At 39.2% G+C, this 20005-nt stretch overlaps 1 protein-coding gene across 4 annotated transcripts in view; it reads right to left on the reverse strand.

Moving 5' to 3' along the window:
* LOC149141667 (ubiquinol-cytochrome C chaperone family protein) overlaps window positions 1–20005 on the reverse strand; it is a 242663-nt gene that overhangs the window by 101000 nt on the left and 121658 nt on the right. For 3 of the 4 annotated variants that reach the window (XM_089448706.1, XM_089448705.1, XM_089448708.1), the window contains 2 exons: window positions 17830–18043; window positions 12843–13009 (listed from right to left, as the gene is read on the reverse strand). In XM_089448706.1, coding sequence (XP_089304832.1) covers window positions 12843–13009; window positions 17830–18043 — 381 coding nt within the window. The remainder of the gene's footprint in view (window positions 1–12842; window positions 13010–17829; window positions 18044–20005) is intronic. The other variant, XM_089448707.1, reaches the window with a different exon arrangement.

Raw genomic sequence — 20005 nt, forward strand, 5'->3', positions numbered from 1 at the left:
GCATTGGTTCCTTGATTCCAATATTGCATAAAGAGTTTGGTGGTCTGATTGTAATCTTTTATGTTGCACATTGATCATTTGCTGACATTTATAAAGGATATTGCAGTAACATTGAATTGTGAGTGATTGTTGCTTCTTCTTCACTGGTCGATAGTTGTGATCAGTTTCTTTAACATATAAGATAATGAAGAAAATGACCAGACTTGATAATGCATTAGAGTTGTTAAATACTCTGATACATTCCACTGTTGATGAGATGGTTAAGATCAACAAAACCTCTCTATTCAATATTAAAATATGTCTACAAAATGCACAGGAGAATATTGAGTTGTTGCAGCTTGAGACAAAGCTACAGCAAGAAGAATTAAAACAGAGGAGTCATCATTCTGAACCTGTTTCTGTTCAGAACAATGAAATAGATTCCCATAAACAGCAAGACAATATTGTTGAAGTTCATTCAGATCCAATGCCCAATAAAGCAGCAATTGTACATGCAGATGCAGAAACTCAGTCTGCACTTCCCAAGCCCATCATCAGACCTTGGGAACAGCTTGTCCACAACAAGCACAGAACTGGTCTTAGATATGACAAGGACTTGTCCTTTCATATTCTAGACTATGCCAAGCCCATTCAGTTTCAGAGTGCTGGATTCATTCATGACAGTTCACCTGCTCCTCATGACAGTTCACCTCCAGCTATTCCAGATTCTACTCCTCTTCCACAGCAAAAACAACAACAGATTGTGAAATGCCAACACTGTGATCGAGTTGGCCATTTGAAAGATCACTGTTTTGATCTTCATCCATGTAAGCATTGTCATAAAACCACCCATTCTTCACACAGATGCTTCAGAAACAAACGTCCTGCAAGAACAAAGATTCATATTGGATGGATAGCTTCTTCGCAATGGGCATCAACAGCCAAGAATATATTCCAAACACATGTCAGAACTTGTTCTAGAGTATTGAACAGTCTTGCAGTTGAGTTTTCTCCATCTTCTCACCTTGTATCTGACAGGGGGTGAAATGATGGTCATCTACAAGCTTCAAAGCCACATCAAGCGAGCCTGAGCCACAACCTGCCACACCAGTTTCAGAGTTGTAGCCAGAGACAAAGATGCCCGTGAGCATGCCTTCAGTTGGCAATCTGGGACACTTCCTCTAGCAAAAGACTTCAGCTTCTTGCCAGTTTCGAAAGAATTCTAGGAACAAAATTGAGAACACTTCCTCTAGCAGAAGACACCAGCTTCTTGCCAGATTTGGAAGAGTTCCAAGAATTGCATTAAGCACTCCAGAGTTGTTGGTCATCCTTAAACCATCACAGGTTGAGACTTCCCTTTTCAAGTTGAAGTTCTCCCTTTTATGCGAGGTGAGACCTCCCTTTATTGGTTGAAGGTTTCCCTCTTCAAAACAATAGGAGCACTTCCTCTAGCAGAAGACTTCAGCTTCTTGCCAGTTTTGGAAGAGTTCCGGGAACCGCACTAAGCGTTCCAGTGTTGGTGGTCATCCTTAAACCACCGCCCTTTATATCAACATTTCAGAGAGCACATTCAGCCTAGTGCTGCCATGCATTTTTGCACATTTTGTATTACAACTCTCTTCTTGGACTCATACATAACCCTTCAGATTAAGGGGGGGAATGTTGGACACCTAATCCTCAATGGGTTAGTGTGGAAGCTGAATAGACAATGTAGTCCAAGAGACCTTGGGATGTGGAACCCAACGGTCACATAATGTACTATAAATGTATATCATTTGTTAATAAAAATTGTACTCTCATGTTTTATCCTTCATATTCTATTGTTCTCCATGTGTGTTTAACATGCCAATTGGGATATACACTGCCAGACAAAGATAGGAGGAAATACCTGACTTGTCATAAAGGACAAGGATCACTACACCCTATGGGTGACAATAGGGGAGATATCCGACCTACTACAAGAGTAGGGACCACACACACCTATTTTCTAGAGAACCCTCAACCCCAAGAGCGCTCAATGCTCCATTCCTCACCCTGGGAGCTCAATAGGGGGGAAGAGATATGCTTAGTGCTCTCGATCAGTGAGGACCCCTTCCTCTCATCAGTGCCTTCACTAGGCTTACGGCTATTAGTCCTAGCCATAGTGCATGATACTGAGAGATCATCAGGTCAACCGCAATCATACACGCTGCGACTCAAGAATCCAAATGTCTTCCTGCTCATCAATCAAGAAGGTGATGGAGTCTCATGCCTTTATTTTTTTGTATCATATCCTGCATATCCGATCTGTCATGAAACACGTGATTTTCTGCATGTTGAATCTCACAATAAGTCACAGTCATGCCCAGCATATAAATAGCTCTCAAAGAACTTGCAGTCAGTCATCAATGCATACAAAGTGCTCATATCCAGCATCAGCTCAAAAAACTCAATGAAGAGTTCAATCACACTACTTTATGCAGTACCAAAAGCAGCAATTTTCTATTTTTTTTGTTATATAGGACATCCAATCAAATATTATGCTAGAGCAAATATATGTCATAAAGAAAAGAATACATGATTCATTCCTTCTCCCTCTCACACAGGGAGGCGGTGTTAGTTTTTGGTAGCATCGGATGTGCTCTAGCCATGAAAATTGGTGGAGAGGCTAAGGCACATGAGTTCTAAAGAACCCAGAAACCGTTTGGTGAAATTCTACCCAGATTGTATTTTATTAAAATAATTAATATTTTTAATGGGGTTCCTAAGTCTAAACTTAGGAAAATTAAAATATTAATGGGTATTAATCAAAATATGGGTGAGAATGATCTAGAAGGCAGATCAAGTCACGTTTTAATCCTAGCCGTTGAATAGAGACTTAATCTCAGTCGTTGAAATCTCAACAAGAAAAGTATAAGAAGGAGGCCTGGGTTCATTTAGAAACACAGAGATTGAGGAAATCGATTTTCTAAGGTGAGAAGTTCTCAGGAGGAAAATCAATTGGGGAGATCTTGCAACGGAGGGGCAGTGAGATTCCGGGAGGACTTTCCGGAGAATTTAAGGTAGAGAAAGGACAGAAGATGTCCAGAGGAGGGCTGACGCTAGTCTACGTAGTGTTGACGCAGAGGCAGTGCAATCAGTGAGGGGAAGTCGAGTTTCTGCAGAGGGAATTTGAAGTTCAAGTGCCGGAAACCAAGGTGTAAGACTGGAGGCAAGAAAGTCAAATTCTCAACCAACAGGAGATCCAGAGCAGAGAGGTAACGTAATACCCAGGAGGGGTGACGCAGCTTGACATAGAGGCCATCAGAAGATGACACAGAGCCTTCCAGAGCTGAGGATCATTCATTGATTCTCCAGTGACAGGGTGAGATTATTTCACCAGTGTTTTGTCCAGTATTTTCTTTGTAAAGGATTGCTAGTTGAAGCATCCTAGATTTGTATTCAGAATTTTCTCCTGCATAATAATAAACCCTCAGAGTTGTTGCACCGGTTTTCCCGCATTGGGTTTTTCCAGGGACTATTTTGTCCAAAAATAATTGTGTCCTATGTATCTTGTTCTTTGCTTAGTTTCCTTGTTTCATGCAAATCAAATTTAAGTAGTGTAGGTTGCAAAAGTAATTTGCTTCAGTATTCAGAAGAATAACTTGATGAATGTAATTAAAATCAAGTAGGTGAAGTAGATTCAGATTTGCTACAGTAGGGGTTCCTTGAGGATTAGGAATTTTCACAGGTGGCAATCACAAGCCTAAGCTTGCCTTCATATAGCAACATTGTCTTAATCCATGGAGATGTCTTTGTCTCAAACTCTATCTAACTTAGAGTGCATAATGCAAATCAAGAATTCAGCTCATCATGGAAATCCATCAAAATTGTATTTGAAGGGGAGGCTCTTTCGACTGCTTCAGTGTAGTCCATCATGCCAAGCATACTTCCCTTTACACGGAAGCCCTCATCATCTCTTTGCTCCCTCTAGCACTGAATACTGAAGTGGTCTAATCCTGCCATAAATAAGTTGTCAGCACATATAACCAAATATCAAAGACATACCTACAACTTGAAGAGGAGTATGAATCTACATCAGAAGATCATCAATCCAAATATGCTAAAGACCAGAGGGCTTGCTCAAATCCATATGGGACTTTCTTCCACCTGCACATTTTGAACCATATCATCAAGCGTTGCTTCATCTTAGTTATCAAGAATGGTACTTGTATGAGGACCATATCGCTCTCAATATCAAACTGTTGCCTTCAATCTACTCCATCTGAATAGGAACCTTATTCAATCATCATCAAGATCATAGTTTTCTTCATGTTAGATCATACAAAATTGTCAGATCACAAAGTCAAATTATATCAAGTTCTCATATATATTACTATCATGATTTTCGGCTCTGGTTGCTGTAAGCGCCTGCGGCGGCGGGGTTTCCTTGGGTTTCAGGCCGCCCCCCTACCGACTTTGCTTGGTTCTCCGACAGGCTCGCTGCACCTGGTGGGGTATCGAAGCTTCTGCGGATCCTGTATCTTGTGACGAGGTTTCAATCTCGGTCACCGCTACCCTCTTTCCTGCGGACAGCGCATCTCTGGTTACGGTTTTGCCTAGCGCTCTGCATTTGGGCGGCGGCGGAGTGAGACCAATCTCGGCGGCTTTCGGCTCATCCTCTGAGATTCTGTATTTGCATATTTTAAAACAGAGTTCCGGTTTTTAGTGCTCCGTTTTTGGGTGGCGGCGGAGCAGCTTTCATCCTTTTCTGGTCTTCGGGGTTTTCGGCTCTCTTCGGAACCTCTATATTGAGGGTTCCTCCTAACCAGTGTTGATCCTTGGAGTGGGAGCGGGGGCTTGTCTGGCCTTATGGGGGCGAGGTGGCTGCCCCAGCCGCCTCTGCCCCCGGATCCGAATCTCCATAGCTCCTGATAGGCCCTGATGGGTTCACTTGCTGAGCTATGGGGCTCTATTTTTGGTTTTTCGCTGGCTACCTGGACAGTTATTGGAAGCGTTGAGGGATTGTGGTGTGGATCTGTCTCTACACCGATTCGTGCCGTCTCTTCAATGGCTTGTACTGGACGGCCATGTCTTATGGCTTCTTTGGACATGGGCGGTATCTTCCTCTGGCTTCCTCACAGCAGGAGAGTTGAGGGGATGGGGGGTGTGGCTATCTGGCTGCCCTTTTTCCATTTCGTGCCTCTCCTCTTTGTCTTGGCGGTCATTCGAATTTTCTGCTCTATCTACAGGAGCCTTTGTTATTTTTCTGTTTTTAGAATGAGATGGGTTGTGGTATCCTCCTGTTGAGGTTTACAGATCCATTCTTCTTGCTGCCCTGTTTTGAGGGTTTTTGAGTCAACGTTTATTTACTGTTATTATTAGTTATTAGCTTGTTGGGTAGGCGTACACTCCTGTTGGGGTTTACATACCCTGTTTCTGGATGCCCTGTCCGAGGGCTTTATCTGCATACTTCCCTGAAGTATTGGTTATTGTAAGTGGTTTTATGCCACACTACTGCATATGCCTTGGCATCAACAGCATGTAATCTCTATTATCTCTTTTTTAATAGAAATTACGAACTCTATTTTCCTCGGAAAAAAAATATTACTATCATGACAAGTCATCATCAGCTTCTTCAATGAATATGTCATTAACTATTCATCAAGGGTTAGTGTCATATAATTAGGGTAGCTGACAAATGTACACAATATCAAATCTCTAGTACATTATACAATCATTTCCATTGCAGTTAAACACCATTAAGTCAAGGCATCCATATTTTCACATTGTCAAAGTTGTTAAGTCATCACAACGGTTACAACTTATCAAAACCTTATCAACAAGAAGATAGTCAAAAGATCTTGAGTATCAATCTTATTACTATACTCTTAACATAAGGGTTATCGTGCTCATTACAAACACTATTAGCAGTACCAAGATAGTGCATATCAAAGTCATATTAATTGTTACTAATAAGTGCACTAGTATATCACATGTACTAGAAATTAAACTCACTCACATATGTATGTGACTGGCATGCATCACTGAAGAATATAAATCAATTCTAGGCTTAACTAGTCATCTCGATATTACTGCTAAATCGAAATATAACAATTATACATACCTTATAACATTCGGAAACCTTTATAACACATAAATTATCATCTTGCAATATCAAGTTCCTTTTCCTACTCTAGCTTCCTCTCTCCTGGACTAGCTTCCTTCCTACACTAGCTCTTGATTTCTGTACCATTTAGTATCCATCTGATCCTCAAGAAGTATCTGCTTATCACTACTTCATTAGGAAGTTAGAAGTATTAAAATACTCAAATATGCAAGAAGAAATAAGCAATGATCAAAACAGTAAATCTAAACAAAAGCAGTGTCATATAGAAACATCATAAGTCTAGAAGGTGCTTATCTTTAACGAGATTTGAAGAAAGTGATCAGCTCCCTCTTGATTCAGTATCCAAGAGTCAATGTTGCCTGCAAAAGAAATGCATCACCAGAATACCTATCATGAAGTGCCACAAGTCATCAATCATATATCAACAAAAGAGGGGATGCCTTAACTTGGCATCATCAGTCGACTTTATCAAGCCTAAACGAGACTAGCCCATCTAGGGTTACACTGAATCTTCAGGAGACTATCCAGCAAAGCCAACCAAACAATCAAGAGATGAGCCCAATAGGTAGATCAAATCCAGATTAAAGTTTCAAGCCTACGGCTATAGACAAAAATCTTCTTTTCGCATGAGTGAGCTTGGACCCAGCACTTTCCAACTTCATCAACCAACATCAGAGCTTTATCATATACAGACTCTTCTTCCAAGCATACTTCAAGGGTTTCTTCCAAACCCTAGCCTCATGATATTTACCAAAGCCTAAGTCCTCTTGCTAGAACAAGGTTGCATAGGGCTTCCTTCAAACCCTAGCATTCTTTTAGGTCTCCACCATCTTCGAAGCTTTCATCAACAGTGTCTTTATAGGGGCGATATCCATTAATCTTCTTCAAGCCCAGCTCTGATACCATGTTAATTTTCTCTTAGGCCTATATTGTTCTTTGCTTTGACAATTGCATTACATTATTTAAATTTTACACATCGAATTCACCCCACAACATTATCACATTATTACATCATATACAATTATGTAGAAAGAACATCAGCAGTGATGCAGCGGAACAATAAAAGGACCATCAGAAGAAAAGCATGCACACAAAGAGACACTGGAATTTAGTCGAAGACAAGGGCAAAACTCCACAAGGGGGAAAACCCACAATCAATTCTTCTTCTTCTATTAGATTTTATCAAGAGTTCAATTGAGATACAAAGTACTTAGAGAGATTCATTAATCATACAACAAGAATATTGCTTCCCTTTTAGAATCAAGCTTTCTCTTACGATATTTTTGTGCCATCCCATTACATTGATACCTATGTTGATCTGCCAGAACATGACTATTTAATGATACCATACAATCTTACCAATACATATATGATACCATTATTGCTCCGCATTCGAGGCCATGCCTATATATATGTGTGTGTGTGTGCGCGCGCTACCAATACTATTTTGCCTGATCAGAGGAATACTTTGTAGATATTACGGAATGATGCCATTGGAACTGAACAAAGTATTGATGCCATATTTATAAAGCACAGGTGCCAAATTTATATGCAAAGAATGATCGCCATAAATACCACAGTGCCAAGTCAACGTACCAATACCAAAACAATGATGCCACATTAATGTGACTCCATTCTACTCATATCAATATTGCTCTATGATACCAAACTCATACTGCTCTACGATGCAAAACAAATAATGCTTTGCGATGTCAAATATATAATACCTTGTGATGACAAGCATATAATTTTGCGATGCCATGATGCTCAACATATAATAGAACATAACATCGTGCAGAGATCAACCAAGTTGTTGAAGTGAGACTAACCATAGCGCAGAGATGCCACATATATATAATCGAAGGCATACATAGAGATATGATGCCATATAGTGTATGCAATGCCATATAGAGATCATACCCTAGAATGTGATGCCAACAATGTGATGTCATACCATACAGTGGATGCGAGTATAGTATAACCCTAGTAGCAAATGTGAGAGACCTATAGCTTATGCGAGACATCTTGTAGATAGAGTGAAGACCAATACTTATGCAAGGGCCCTAATCCAATATAGTGTTTCTATGTCGAGAGCGAGAGACCTGAGACCATATCCCTTGAAACAATTTCTCAAATCATAACCTTTGTGGAACCCAGAAGATGCATTCGTAATCTCATAATCATAAGTGTTGTCCAAACTGCCAAATGAAGATCAATACGTGGACATAGATAGAGTGGGTGCCATACCACGAGTGTGATATCAATAGATAGAGATCAATCCAATACAGTAAGTGTGAGAGTGCAGAGCGAGAGGGTGCGTTCCATACGTTGGAGGGAGAGAGAGAGACATAAATAAATCTCAAACACAGTGAAGAAATCTCAATCCAAAAACTATATCCTCTGAATTACCTTTTGAGATTAAGCTTGTGGGTTATTTATACTTAATTGAGTGTCCAAAATTGAGGCCGACATAATCCAAATTTTGAAATTTGAAATTTGAAATTGTATTTTTCCCTCCTTGAATTGCAGTCGACCCATAATAATTAAATATAATTTTTTTTATCATAATAATGTGGGCTAGGGAATTTCTTCCTAGCTGCCAAATTTAACACTACCTCGGGAGAAAACGCCATTGCAAGTTCAAAACCATGATCTTGGAAGGGGATCCTTATATGAAGTATTAAATAGTCTATGACACTCGAGCTTAGTTCACTTAGATGCAATAATTATTTTTGTCCCTGATAACTGGTTGTTTTCACTAGAATCTATGTCGTGATTTTCAAGTGGTTCAACAGCCCATGTCTTGGGCACCCTCTCCACAAGAACCTAGGCCATTAGAGAAGCATATTGGCACAAATAGGTGAAGCATTGAGACTCTTAGGCCTCCTAGAAGCAACATCATCTAACACATGTACCAGGGCACCTCTTGCACCCAAGACGTTGTACCACTTTGCACTAGATTTGATGATTTTTTAGGATGACGCACCTAGACCCAAGATGCCCCTAGGCTGGCCTTAGCACCAATTGATAGATGGTAGCTAATTCAGGGCCCAAATGAGGATGGTCTCACCTTCAAAGACTAGGGAGGGCTAGTTGCACCTGAAAGGCCCTCAATGTTAAAGCAGAGATGGACACTTTGAGTAGTTGGAGACCCATGGAGACCACTTTGTGGTGCCCCAACTAGATCTTGGGACCACAGGGAGCCATTGAGGTGGATTTGAGGGCCAACCCTCAAATCTTGATTTTTACATGCTTTTACATCATCTTGGACACCTCATAGCACATGGGCATGCCATTTGGAGCTTATTTGATGCATGCCATCAACCCTAGTGAGCTAGCAGCTCACGTGTGGAATAATTAGGGCATTTATGATTGAAGCTAGTGGGTTGGCTTGTAACCCAAGCATATTTGGTGATCAAACTTGTTTTAGGGGTGTCATTAGGCTAATATTAGGTCCTACTCATAAAAATAGAGGGGAGGCTCATTGCCTTCGCATTAGATAAGTTATCTTGGATCAATGAAGGGATTGTTCATGCATTTTGTCTTATAAGTGAACCTTGTTATTGATGAAATTTTGATCTTATGTCTAATGTATGGAATGCAATGATATTCTAGGGTTTTTCTATTACAACATTTATTATTGAGGATTAATTTATAGAATCTAGATATCATCATTGTATGCATTACTTATGAATGAAATGTGAATGGAAATCCCCTTGTTGAACTTCTGAATTAGCTCTCCCAAGTAAATATTGATCCCTCACAAAGGTAATAGTTAGGGTTTTGTGCTAGGGCGTCGAAACATCCTTACTCATTTGCAAGATTTGGCTTATCTGTCACACCCATAGACTCCAACAACCCAAGGACTAGGCACTAGCCATGTCAAATTATTGATCAAACCTTATCTCATCCATATATTGAATTTCACTCTCTTTTATGTTCTATTTTTGGTTTTCTTAAGGATAAGCAGCCTAAACTAGGGCTTGGAGCAAATTTGCTTAGAGGGAAGATCTAAAGTGGTGGAAGGATTCAACATCAAGAGTAGACTTGGTTGCCTCAAAATCAACCTCCTTGGTGGCTAATCTATCCATTTTAGGCCTTGATTTCTCTTGCCCTAGCTAATTAGCCCTAGGAAAACCCTAGGTTGGCTAAGCTTCAACTTGAGGACTTTTTGAAGGTTTCATATGCCATTGGCTTGCTAATATTCATTTTAGAAACCTTTTCTTGGAACATTGACCTTAGGACATTAAATCTTGATTGTTATTTATCAATCCCTAGGTCTAGTGTGCCCTAACTAGACCTCTCTATTAGATGTGAATTGTCTTATTCTCATTGGTTGAGCCTTGTACTTAAGAGGAGTTTGTTGGAAACACTGAGAGGGGGGTGAATCAGTATTTCTTTTCAATTGTTACTTTTACCAGTTAGATCACTTATATTTAGAACACAAAATGAACAATAATAATAAATGCTTTTATTAATTTATTCAATAAATCAAGTACAATATATGGAGGGCTCCAACCCTAGGTGAAGACGCTGATCTTCAATCTCCCAAGCTCCAACCTATATTTGCCAAGCACCGACTTGGACTTCCAAGGCTCCAACCCTATCAATTTTGAGGCACCAACCTCAAGGGCTCCAACCCTATATCTGGTTCAGGCTCCGACCTGGTTTCTTGAGGACTCTGATCCTCTAAGGCTCCAAACCTATCTTATCCAAGGCACAAACCTTGAGTTTAGGAGCACCAATCCTGTATTTGCCAAGCACCAACTTGGACTTTCCAAGGCACGAACCTTCTCAATTTTGAGGCACCAACCCCAAGGGCTCCAACCCTATAGCTTCACTTTGTCAAGGTATGTTTGGTTGTACTTCACAGCTCCCAATGTTTTCTTCAACAAGCCCTATCAATCTTCAACTACGCCTTCTCTTAGTCTCCACGTCACATCATCAATGACAACCTTGTTCTTCACATGAAGGTGTCACCACTGCTCTTCATGTTACCAAAACTTCTTCAAGGTCACCTCATAATGGCTTCAATGCATCATGGTCTTCAATGATCTCCACAAATCTTCAATATGCCACTTCACAAATTTCTCCAACTTTGCCCTATTATGTTCTCAAGAGAAGACTTCAACAAACTCTATTTGTCCAATCCCAATAAATCAACACTTCGACCATGACAACTATGACAACTTCGACCACGGCAACTTCAACCACGACAACTACTACAGCTTCGACCACGGCAGCTTCGACCACGGCAACTACGGCAGTCTCAACCACGGCAGCTTCAACCACGGAAAATATGGCAGCTTTGACCAAGATTTTATGCCCAAACAGAATTATCCTTTTTTTTCGTCCCAAACATTAGTCTCCTTGTTCTCCTCGGCCTTTTGTCTTCTCTTGTACTTCATATCTCTGAATTCTTGCCTGAATTGCTAATCAAAATGAAGTGTTTAGACGTCTATTTATAGAGATTTCGTTTATAACTAAAGGGACATGTCTATTTGAAGTGAGGCCGACTTGTATGACTGAGTGTAGGTCGGCTCACTGCTAGGAATAATTTCCTTAACTTAAAAATTCAATATCTCACAAACTATTGGGAGTTTCGGGACAAATAAAGGCTCATTAGAAAGAGGAAAAAATCCTCTTTAAGATGGTCTAGGATCCATTTTCAAAGGATGCCTCCAAGGTGTCCAAAATAATTTTTCTTTGTGACTGTCCTTAAATTTTATGCATAAAAAGTTTGGGACAACATGAGGAATGTTTGGGACAACGTGGCTTCTTCATTCTTTGGCTTCTTCATTGTTATCAATGTCATCATAGGATCATAGAGTCATTATGTAGGAGTGCAACATCCATGTAGCATGACGCATGAACAATGTCATGATATACGAATGCAGTCATAGTGCAACATCATTAGGATAACTCCAAAATAATCTTCCAACCATCAAATGATCTCCAACCATGTTATCAAGACCTCATCAAGTGCCATCATCAATTGTGGTCATTCATCAAGAATATGACATCATCAAATGTAGTCCTCCATATGTCATCAAGAGCTTCTAAATACTTGGTACTTGGCACTACTTAAGACTTCTTCATTAATGACTTGACATATTAATTGATGACATTCTTATGAAACAAGAGTTATGACATCATCATTTGGAACCAGGAATCTCAACAATATTTTCCATCTCGGCTAGTGCCATATTCACATCAATGACAACCTAGATTAACAAAGTCATCCTTTAGAAGCCTCTTGTGTCACCTTGAACCCTTAAGCCTAGAATATCTCTCATAGGTGATCTATTTACCGAGAAGCCTCCCATTGGTGAAACTCCATAAACAGCACGAGGTAGTGGCTGTGGTGACAGTGGACCACACCTCATTGTTGTCACTTAGTCTAGTGCTTGCCTTGTAGAACAGCCCTCTACAAGACCTGCTAGATTTTGAGGCAACAGTATCCAAGGTTGACAAGCCTCTACGAGGTAGGAAACATGGTGACATAAGAAATATTATGTACATATATGAACTGTTGGTTAGCTCTGCAGCTATAGCCAGGATAGATCACATGGAGCAATTTCATGCACACATCATTTCCATGTACTATCACTGAGTCCAAATACTACCCCATCACTTCTACTTCAAAGATGAAAAGGCATCAAACAGTACACACCTTAGAATTTAGATAATGCAAGATTGCAGATAGAACCTCCTTAAAAACAACTGTTCAAGACATGAGATAAAACCAGAAGGAATCAAATTGACAAATACCAACCCCAGCAGCAGCAACTCTAATTTCCACATCATGATTGTAGACCTCGTAAAGATACTGTCCAAATTCAATTCCTTCCTTGCCCTCTGCCTTCAAACGGGATAAACAAAGCCACATGTGCAGCACAAGCAAAGCATAAGTTGTTCTGAAACATTTTTCCAAACTGAATGCTGCATCCATAAAAGCACAAATAAAATTCTACAGAATAGTAACAGTTGAAGCAAAAGTACAAAACACAAAGGATTATGAAGCCAGGGTCAATAAGGATCCCAGAAATTCATCTATCCCCATTCAAAGTAAGCATATATCAGTTAAAAACTTAAAACTCAACTAGGAATTTGGATACTTCATAAGCCGCCAGAAATTTGTCTATCCCCATTTAAAAAAAGCTTATATCAGTTAAAGCTTGACTATAAATTTGCATCTCAATAAGCTTAGACCATTCTATTAGAAAATTAAAGCAAGATACATCAAAATATCAATTAAGCAACCAAGAAGGGGATCACAAAGGACTTGAAAAAGAGACTGCATAATGCACTTATCTAATATATATTCCTCTAGGATGAGCTTCATTAGATTGAATTTTTTAGTTTAAATTTCCTCTTCACTGCTACAAAATTACAAATTCAAGTATGAAATTAAATAAACAATTATGGAGGAACAATTTTGAGCAAAGCAAGATACTTAAATATCATTGTAGACAAAAAAATATCACCATTGCAAAAACCAGGAAGCATTTAAAGTAATCAGCCTATGACATGGAATATCGATATCAAATTGCACACAAGAATTACAAAGAAGGTAAACTCATGATCACAACCATGAGAGCATATTAACATACATTGACAAGAAAATAAACAAAAACTTGAAAATTTCTTGTTCACAAATATTGCAATTTAAATTTCAGTTATGTTTGGTGTCTCATTTTTGACATCATCTGAGTTTGCTGGAGCTAAGACATTTTATTAATCAATAAACATAGAGATGCATCCACAAATTAAATTGTAGAGGATCTTGAATCAACTAAAGATGAACCAGCAATTTCATATTTGAACCCTATTATGATGCACAAAATACTTAAGGTCATAGTTTTAAAACCCGGCCAGTCTGAACCGGAAATCAGTCAAACCAACAGGTCAGATAGGGCCAGGTAACAAACCAGTAGAAAACCCTGGTTGGAGGGCCGATTTGCACTGGTTAGGGTTGGAATCAGCCAGTTAGGGATGATTTGTAACAGTTAGGTACCAAAACCAGCCTTCTTAGATCTCACATGCATGGGGGAGTCCGGGACCCCTGGTAGTGCTTTTTCAGGTGGTTTTGGGGGAGTCCAGGACCCCTTGTCACACTAGTAAAACCTTGTAGGTGCAGACTACTTCCTTTGAGATAGAGACAATATAACAGAGACTTGTCATAAAATCACTAATGTAAGAGAATCTCCTTCCACTGCCTGTAGCTTATCAATGTAGACTAGATCCTAGGTCTAGTTGATCAGATAGCCTTCAAATAATGTATATTTGTCAAGGGAGATAAACTTTGTATGTTGCCAAGTAGACTTCGGATTATCCTCTGCTGAATCAATCAACGAGTGTAATCAGAATGACTTCAAGAGCGTTGTTGCGCTTCGGCTTACAAATTCTGATGCAGAGGTTTCAAAGAACTGATTGTTATAGATGAAACGATATCCCTTTCCCAAAATGTGACAATTCTTTAAGGTCTTCTATCATCAGGATGGTTTGAAGACTTCAATGATAGGTTGTCACCAACAAAATTTTTCTTGCACTGATTCCAAGGAGATATCCTTGTTGACACTTTCAATGACAAGAGAGAAGGTTCCAAGGTCGGCTCACTATTGTTTACGCTTGGACTGTGTATATATATGCTCAGAATAGTGGTTCTCAATCTCATCCCTGTAGAACTTTCACAACTTTGTGGATCCTATACCACAAGTTCTTGTCTTCTATGTTACTCCACAGGTCTGCGAATTATGTCTTGAACAAGGTGACTGTAGCTTGATGATTACCCTTCCAGGATAGGCCTAATGTGCCTCCAATCAATTCGATCTAGGTCTCTTTCATGCACAGAATTAAAGTAGGAATCTCGGTTCCTTTTTCTTGGTGGCTAAGGCTTCAATTCACGTCCTTTGAAATGCACTTATGCTCAGAATAAGAGGAGGTCTCGGCTCCTTCCTTTCAAGATGACTGTAGCCTTCCAATTAGGCCTACAACTCGGATTTTGCTTGAGTCTATTGCTTGCAAGATGACTAGGCCTAATGCCTCTTCAGTCAATTCAAACTTGGGTTCCTTTTATATACAGATAAATAGAATAGGTCTCGATCCTTTTTGAACAAGACTTATGCTCAGAATGACCCTTCCAATGAAGCCTACAATTCCCTTAACAAACTCGGACTTGAACCTTTTGCAAGTAAAGATACTTCGCTGAGATATGTCTACATACCGGAGATTTAAGATTTCTGAAGTTTCACAGATTTTCAGACCTTTTGATGAGGATATCAGACCTTGTAAGGTCATCCTAGACCCTCACTCTCCTTGTCAGGATGCTCAGCCTTCCTTGGGTTGCTTAATTAACCTTTCAGTCCTCCAAACACAAGTATTTTATGCCTCCACTCTTCTTGTATAGGTCTGCAATCATATTACAATGGTTAGGGCTAATTTATAGCACCCAAAATTCTGATTTACTTCTAGGGATTTGGTCCTAGATGGATGCCCTTCTTGATATAAAAAGGAGCCAAATGGATCTTCTTTCCTGCCCTTTCTTCTAAGTCCTTGCTCTCATACCATGCTGAGAAATCTAGGGCAAATTGTTTAGGGCTTTTATAATTGATTTCTCTTTTACCTTGACATTTAATTGTGACATATTAATACTTTATCATTATCATTATTATGTTATTTTTAACATCATCAAGCTAAATGTCAAACAAGAAGATCACAAACACAGAGAACACCAGAAATAGGCTCCAAGCCAGGGCCAAACCCGCAAGGGGAAAAGCCAGAGAACTTCCTCTTCTTATATGATTTCTTTCAATGAAAACCAAGACACAAGACCTTTCACCAAAAGATTAGGCCAGCTTCCCATAGATCTACTTCACGAATTCGTCACTGTCTCTGCACAATTCGGACCTGTGGAAACCCTAGTCTTCCACAGAAAACATGCACGAGTGAGGGAAACAGAGATCAGATCCTCCTCCTTTCTTCGTTGCCTTCTTCTAGCTCCACCACATCCTTCTTCCTTCTTTGTTTCCTTCTTCTAGCTCTTTTAGATTCTCCTTCCTTCTTCTAGCTCCTTCGCATCTCTTGTTTGCCTTAGATCAAATCAGAGAGAAGTATGTCAAAGTTGTGTGTAATGGAGGTCGAATTCCTCCCTTTATATAGTCTTTTGAGTGGGTGCATATGCCTCTTCTAGGCCGACTTTAAGGGTTGGCCAACCTGGTCATTTTGGTGGTTCTGAGACTCTTTTATTACATAAAAAATACATTTCTTTGCTTTGATACATGAGCTCTCTAAGGGACTTTACATCATGACCTTGACTTTGACTCTTATACAAAACCCTAGAGCACTCAATGGGTGCTTTGACCTAGGACAAGAGACCAATGGGCAAGAAACCCATTTTAAAATAGTTTTTCTTTTTACAAGATATATTTTTCTTTTTCTTTCTTTTGATAAGTACAATAATAATTTCATCAAGTCAGTTCAATTATGAAGACCAAAACTAGTTACGACTTCCAACAGTATGCCCTCACCACACATCAACATAAGTAAACCATATTGAACACCCCTCCTAATGACAAACCAATAATACAACTAGTCATTAGGAATCTCCAACAACATCATGAAACGTATACCTCCAACCATCATCATCTAACCCCTTGAGGGCCTAAACCATCATCCATGAACAAGATGTACCACACCCAAAATAAACTAGAATATACCAAAACCACACCGTAATGAGATAGCATGCTTCATAATCATCAAATATGTAACAAAGGGATGATCAACAAGGCAAGCACATGTGAGAAGACCACTAAACCAGCAAGAATAATCATCCAACCAAGGAGAAGTGAGACTCCGCCAAACCAAACACCTCCATCAAATGATCCAATGTCATGAGGAGAAGGGGCTCCATGAAGATGTATCCCCCAAAATCCATTCAATGCTCCAAGATACTAGCTGCAAATATCCATCAATGTGATGAAAATCACAATGTGGAACCTCATAGAATATGAGGTGTAACAGGTCCTCCCAGAGACATTCTCTTCAGAAAAATCCATTGGAAAGAAGCTCTTTAGTTGATGTCAGTTCCATGTGTCCTTTCCACCACAGAGGGATTTGGCACTCTACCTGAGTGGTCATTTTATATATTCTTTGGAAAATCCAGTGTGAGGTAGTGTTCAATCACAGAAATATAATTTCCCCTAGAAGGCATTTACTGAAAGATTTGTCATTTTAAGAGATGGATGTAACCGTTCAGTTAGACCTCAAGGCCTTTCTTTTAGCTTTCAGGTAACTATGCCCATTTGTAACCTTGTACTATGTTTGTTATTGATATAAGTGGCATTTTTCAATTAGAAAAAAAATTGTATGGCTTTTCAATCTGATACAACCATACATACTTCATTCTAACAAAATATTTGAACCAGGACTATAACAAAATAGGCCATACGGAAAAACATCAATCCTCATCAAACTTATTTTACCCATTCCACACTCCAGAACCATGAACATAAGCGCCAGTAAAACCCACCACGGCCACCTCTTTTCTACTTTCATGCAATGCTAAAAGATGGATAAAGTACAAAGTTCTTATAGACACTACGTTAAAAGTGCCACCACGGCCACCTCTTTTCTACTTTCATGCAAAGCTAAAAGATGGATAAAGTACCAAGTTCTTATAGACACTACGTTAAAAGTGCAGTCAATGTCAACTGTAGCAGACTTCAAGTTAATACACTATCACGAGAAGAATTAAGACTCACTATCATATATCTCCGGCCTGTCCACTTGATAAACAATTCGTTTATATAGCACTTCTGTCGTTCGAATATAGCGACTTTCTTTGCTGTAATACAATAGCAATCTGAGGATGAAACGGTAAAAACCTTTAAATTCTGGCTCTTGTACACTCAATGTAGAGTTTGGGGGCAAGGCCAAGGAACGTGGCTTTGACATGAATGCCATATTGCCAGAAACCTGCCAAAACAAAAGTTGCCCTTTATTAAAAGTGATAGCACATGCAACCCAGGCCTTGAACAGAAACAAGAGGTATAAAGAAAGAAACTAAGCAAGCTGCATGCAGAATAACGATCATACACAACAATAAAGAGAAAATCTAAAATAAATAAGTATATGTGTGTATTGAAATTTAATTAAATATATATATATAACAATACGATGTTCAAATTGACTACAAACATTCAGCTTTTCTCTTGAACTCTATTCAAACCTGTTGATGCATCTTATCAGACCCCTAACCATTTTTTTTTCTTTTTTGAATTTTGGGGCCACTTAGTATTATATGATTAAATTTTAAGATATCTTTGGGTTAAGACGCTAAACATTAGGGACTTGTAACGGACTTAGCCCACCTGTGATTTAAAATGGTTTGGTTGATAAAGAGAATGATAGGCACCCAAAAGGATGAAAAGGCCACATAGTACTATTCCTAAACTAAGTACTATTCCTAAACTAACCATCACATGCATAAAGGAAAGAAGAGATACAAGAGCAGGATGATCTTTCACCCAACCCAAGGAACAAGAAGGCTTCAAGAAGATATCATTTTATCTTAGAGAACCAAAGAGAGACGAAGGAAGGAAAAGCTTATAAGAAAGTTGGGAGGGGAGTGCCTCTTGGCATTTCCTTTATATCTAGCCCTTGTTAATATTTCTCAATTTGATAACAGACTACTCATCTACTTCAGACAGGAACGTTTCTTGGTCTTCTTCTATATCTTTATTATCTCACTGCTGCAGTTGTTTCTCTATTCTGCATTATCCTTGGCATTCAAAATAAAACGCATGTTTGACTCATCCTATTTGTTTCTCAGAGCAAGAGGTAGACATTATAGTGATGTATATATCATTTAATTAGTTTGTGACCTGATTGGTATATACTCACTAGTCAGGAAACGCCTCAAGATTAAAAGTTATCTTCTTTCACAATTTGTCAAAATCAATAGTCAATCATGATATATGTCTTTCGAGACAACATAGTTGTTATGACAGTTTGAAGTTCCTATAAATAGGAAATGTGTGGAATTCAGTATATATAGCATAATACCATTTTCAGGCTCTCCTCCAACAAATTATTTAGATATCTCTTCCTTATGAAATTTTGTGTTAGTACAACTATAATACCCATTCTTGAAGCAACACAATGTTACTAATTACACCCAATAGTAAGAACAGATCAAGAATAACAAGCAATGTGAATGAAGTCACCCCCTTAAGATGCTGAAATTGTATGTTATGAACTATGCATTCAACAACAACTAAAAATACCCACTATCAATGTGTTGCATGGGAACCCGTCCCCACCTAAAAAACCCGCATACCTGCACTCCCGTGTTTCAGGGGCTTAAGGACCCTTAGGAAACATCCCCAAATAGTTGCGGACTTCATTGGGGACTTGCCGGCCATCCCCAAGATGTTCCAGGCAGATCTCAGGAATAATTTCAGGGCTATGTTGCAGGAAACATGGGGGTAGGGCTCGTTTTGTGCCCGTTTCAGCATAGAAACACGGAAACACATCCCAGACAGCCTTGAGACACATTTCCGTTCGTACTAGCATGTTTTCCAAGATGAATTGTGCCCGTACAGCTCGAAATGCATTTCAAGGCCGTCTGGCCCACCATACGGCACATTTCCACTTAAAATTGTCTTTTTCGGTTTTTTTTCTTTTCACCTTTTTATTTTAATATTTTGTGATTAAAGTAATTCCTAGATGTTTCTAGAGGTTTCTTTTAAGTTATAAAAAGAATTTCACTTCATTCCTTCATCACATGAATTAAGCAAGTCATTTCACTTGGAAAGGGGCGATTTTAGCAAGGAGAAAAGAGGAAGAGAGCAGTGATTTCAGTTAGGGCAATTTCAACAGTGAGCAAAGGAGATATCAACAGCAAGCAAGAGAGATTTCACAAGCAAATTTGGACTA

The sequence above is a fragment of the Pinus tabuliformis genome, chromosome X (assembly GCF_031772625.1).
Source record: "Pinus tabuliformis cultivar Carrire ecotype Pingquan chromosome X, CPIR1, whole genome shotgun sequence".
Taxonomy (NCBI): domain Eukaryota; kingdom Viridiplantae; phylum Streptophyta; class Pinopsida; order Pinales; family Pinaceae; genus Pinus; species Pinus tabuliformis.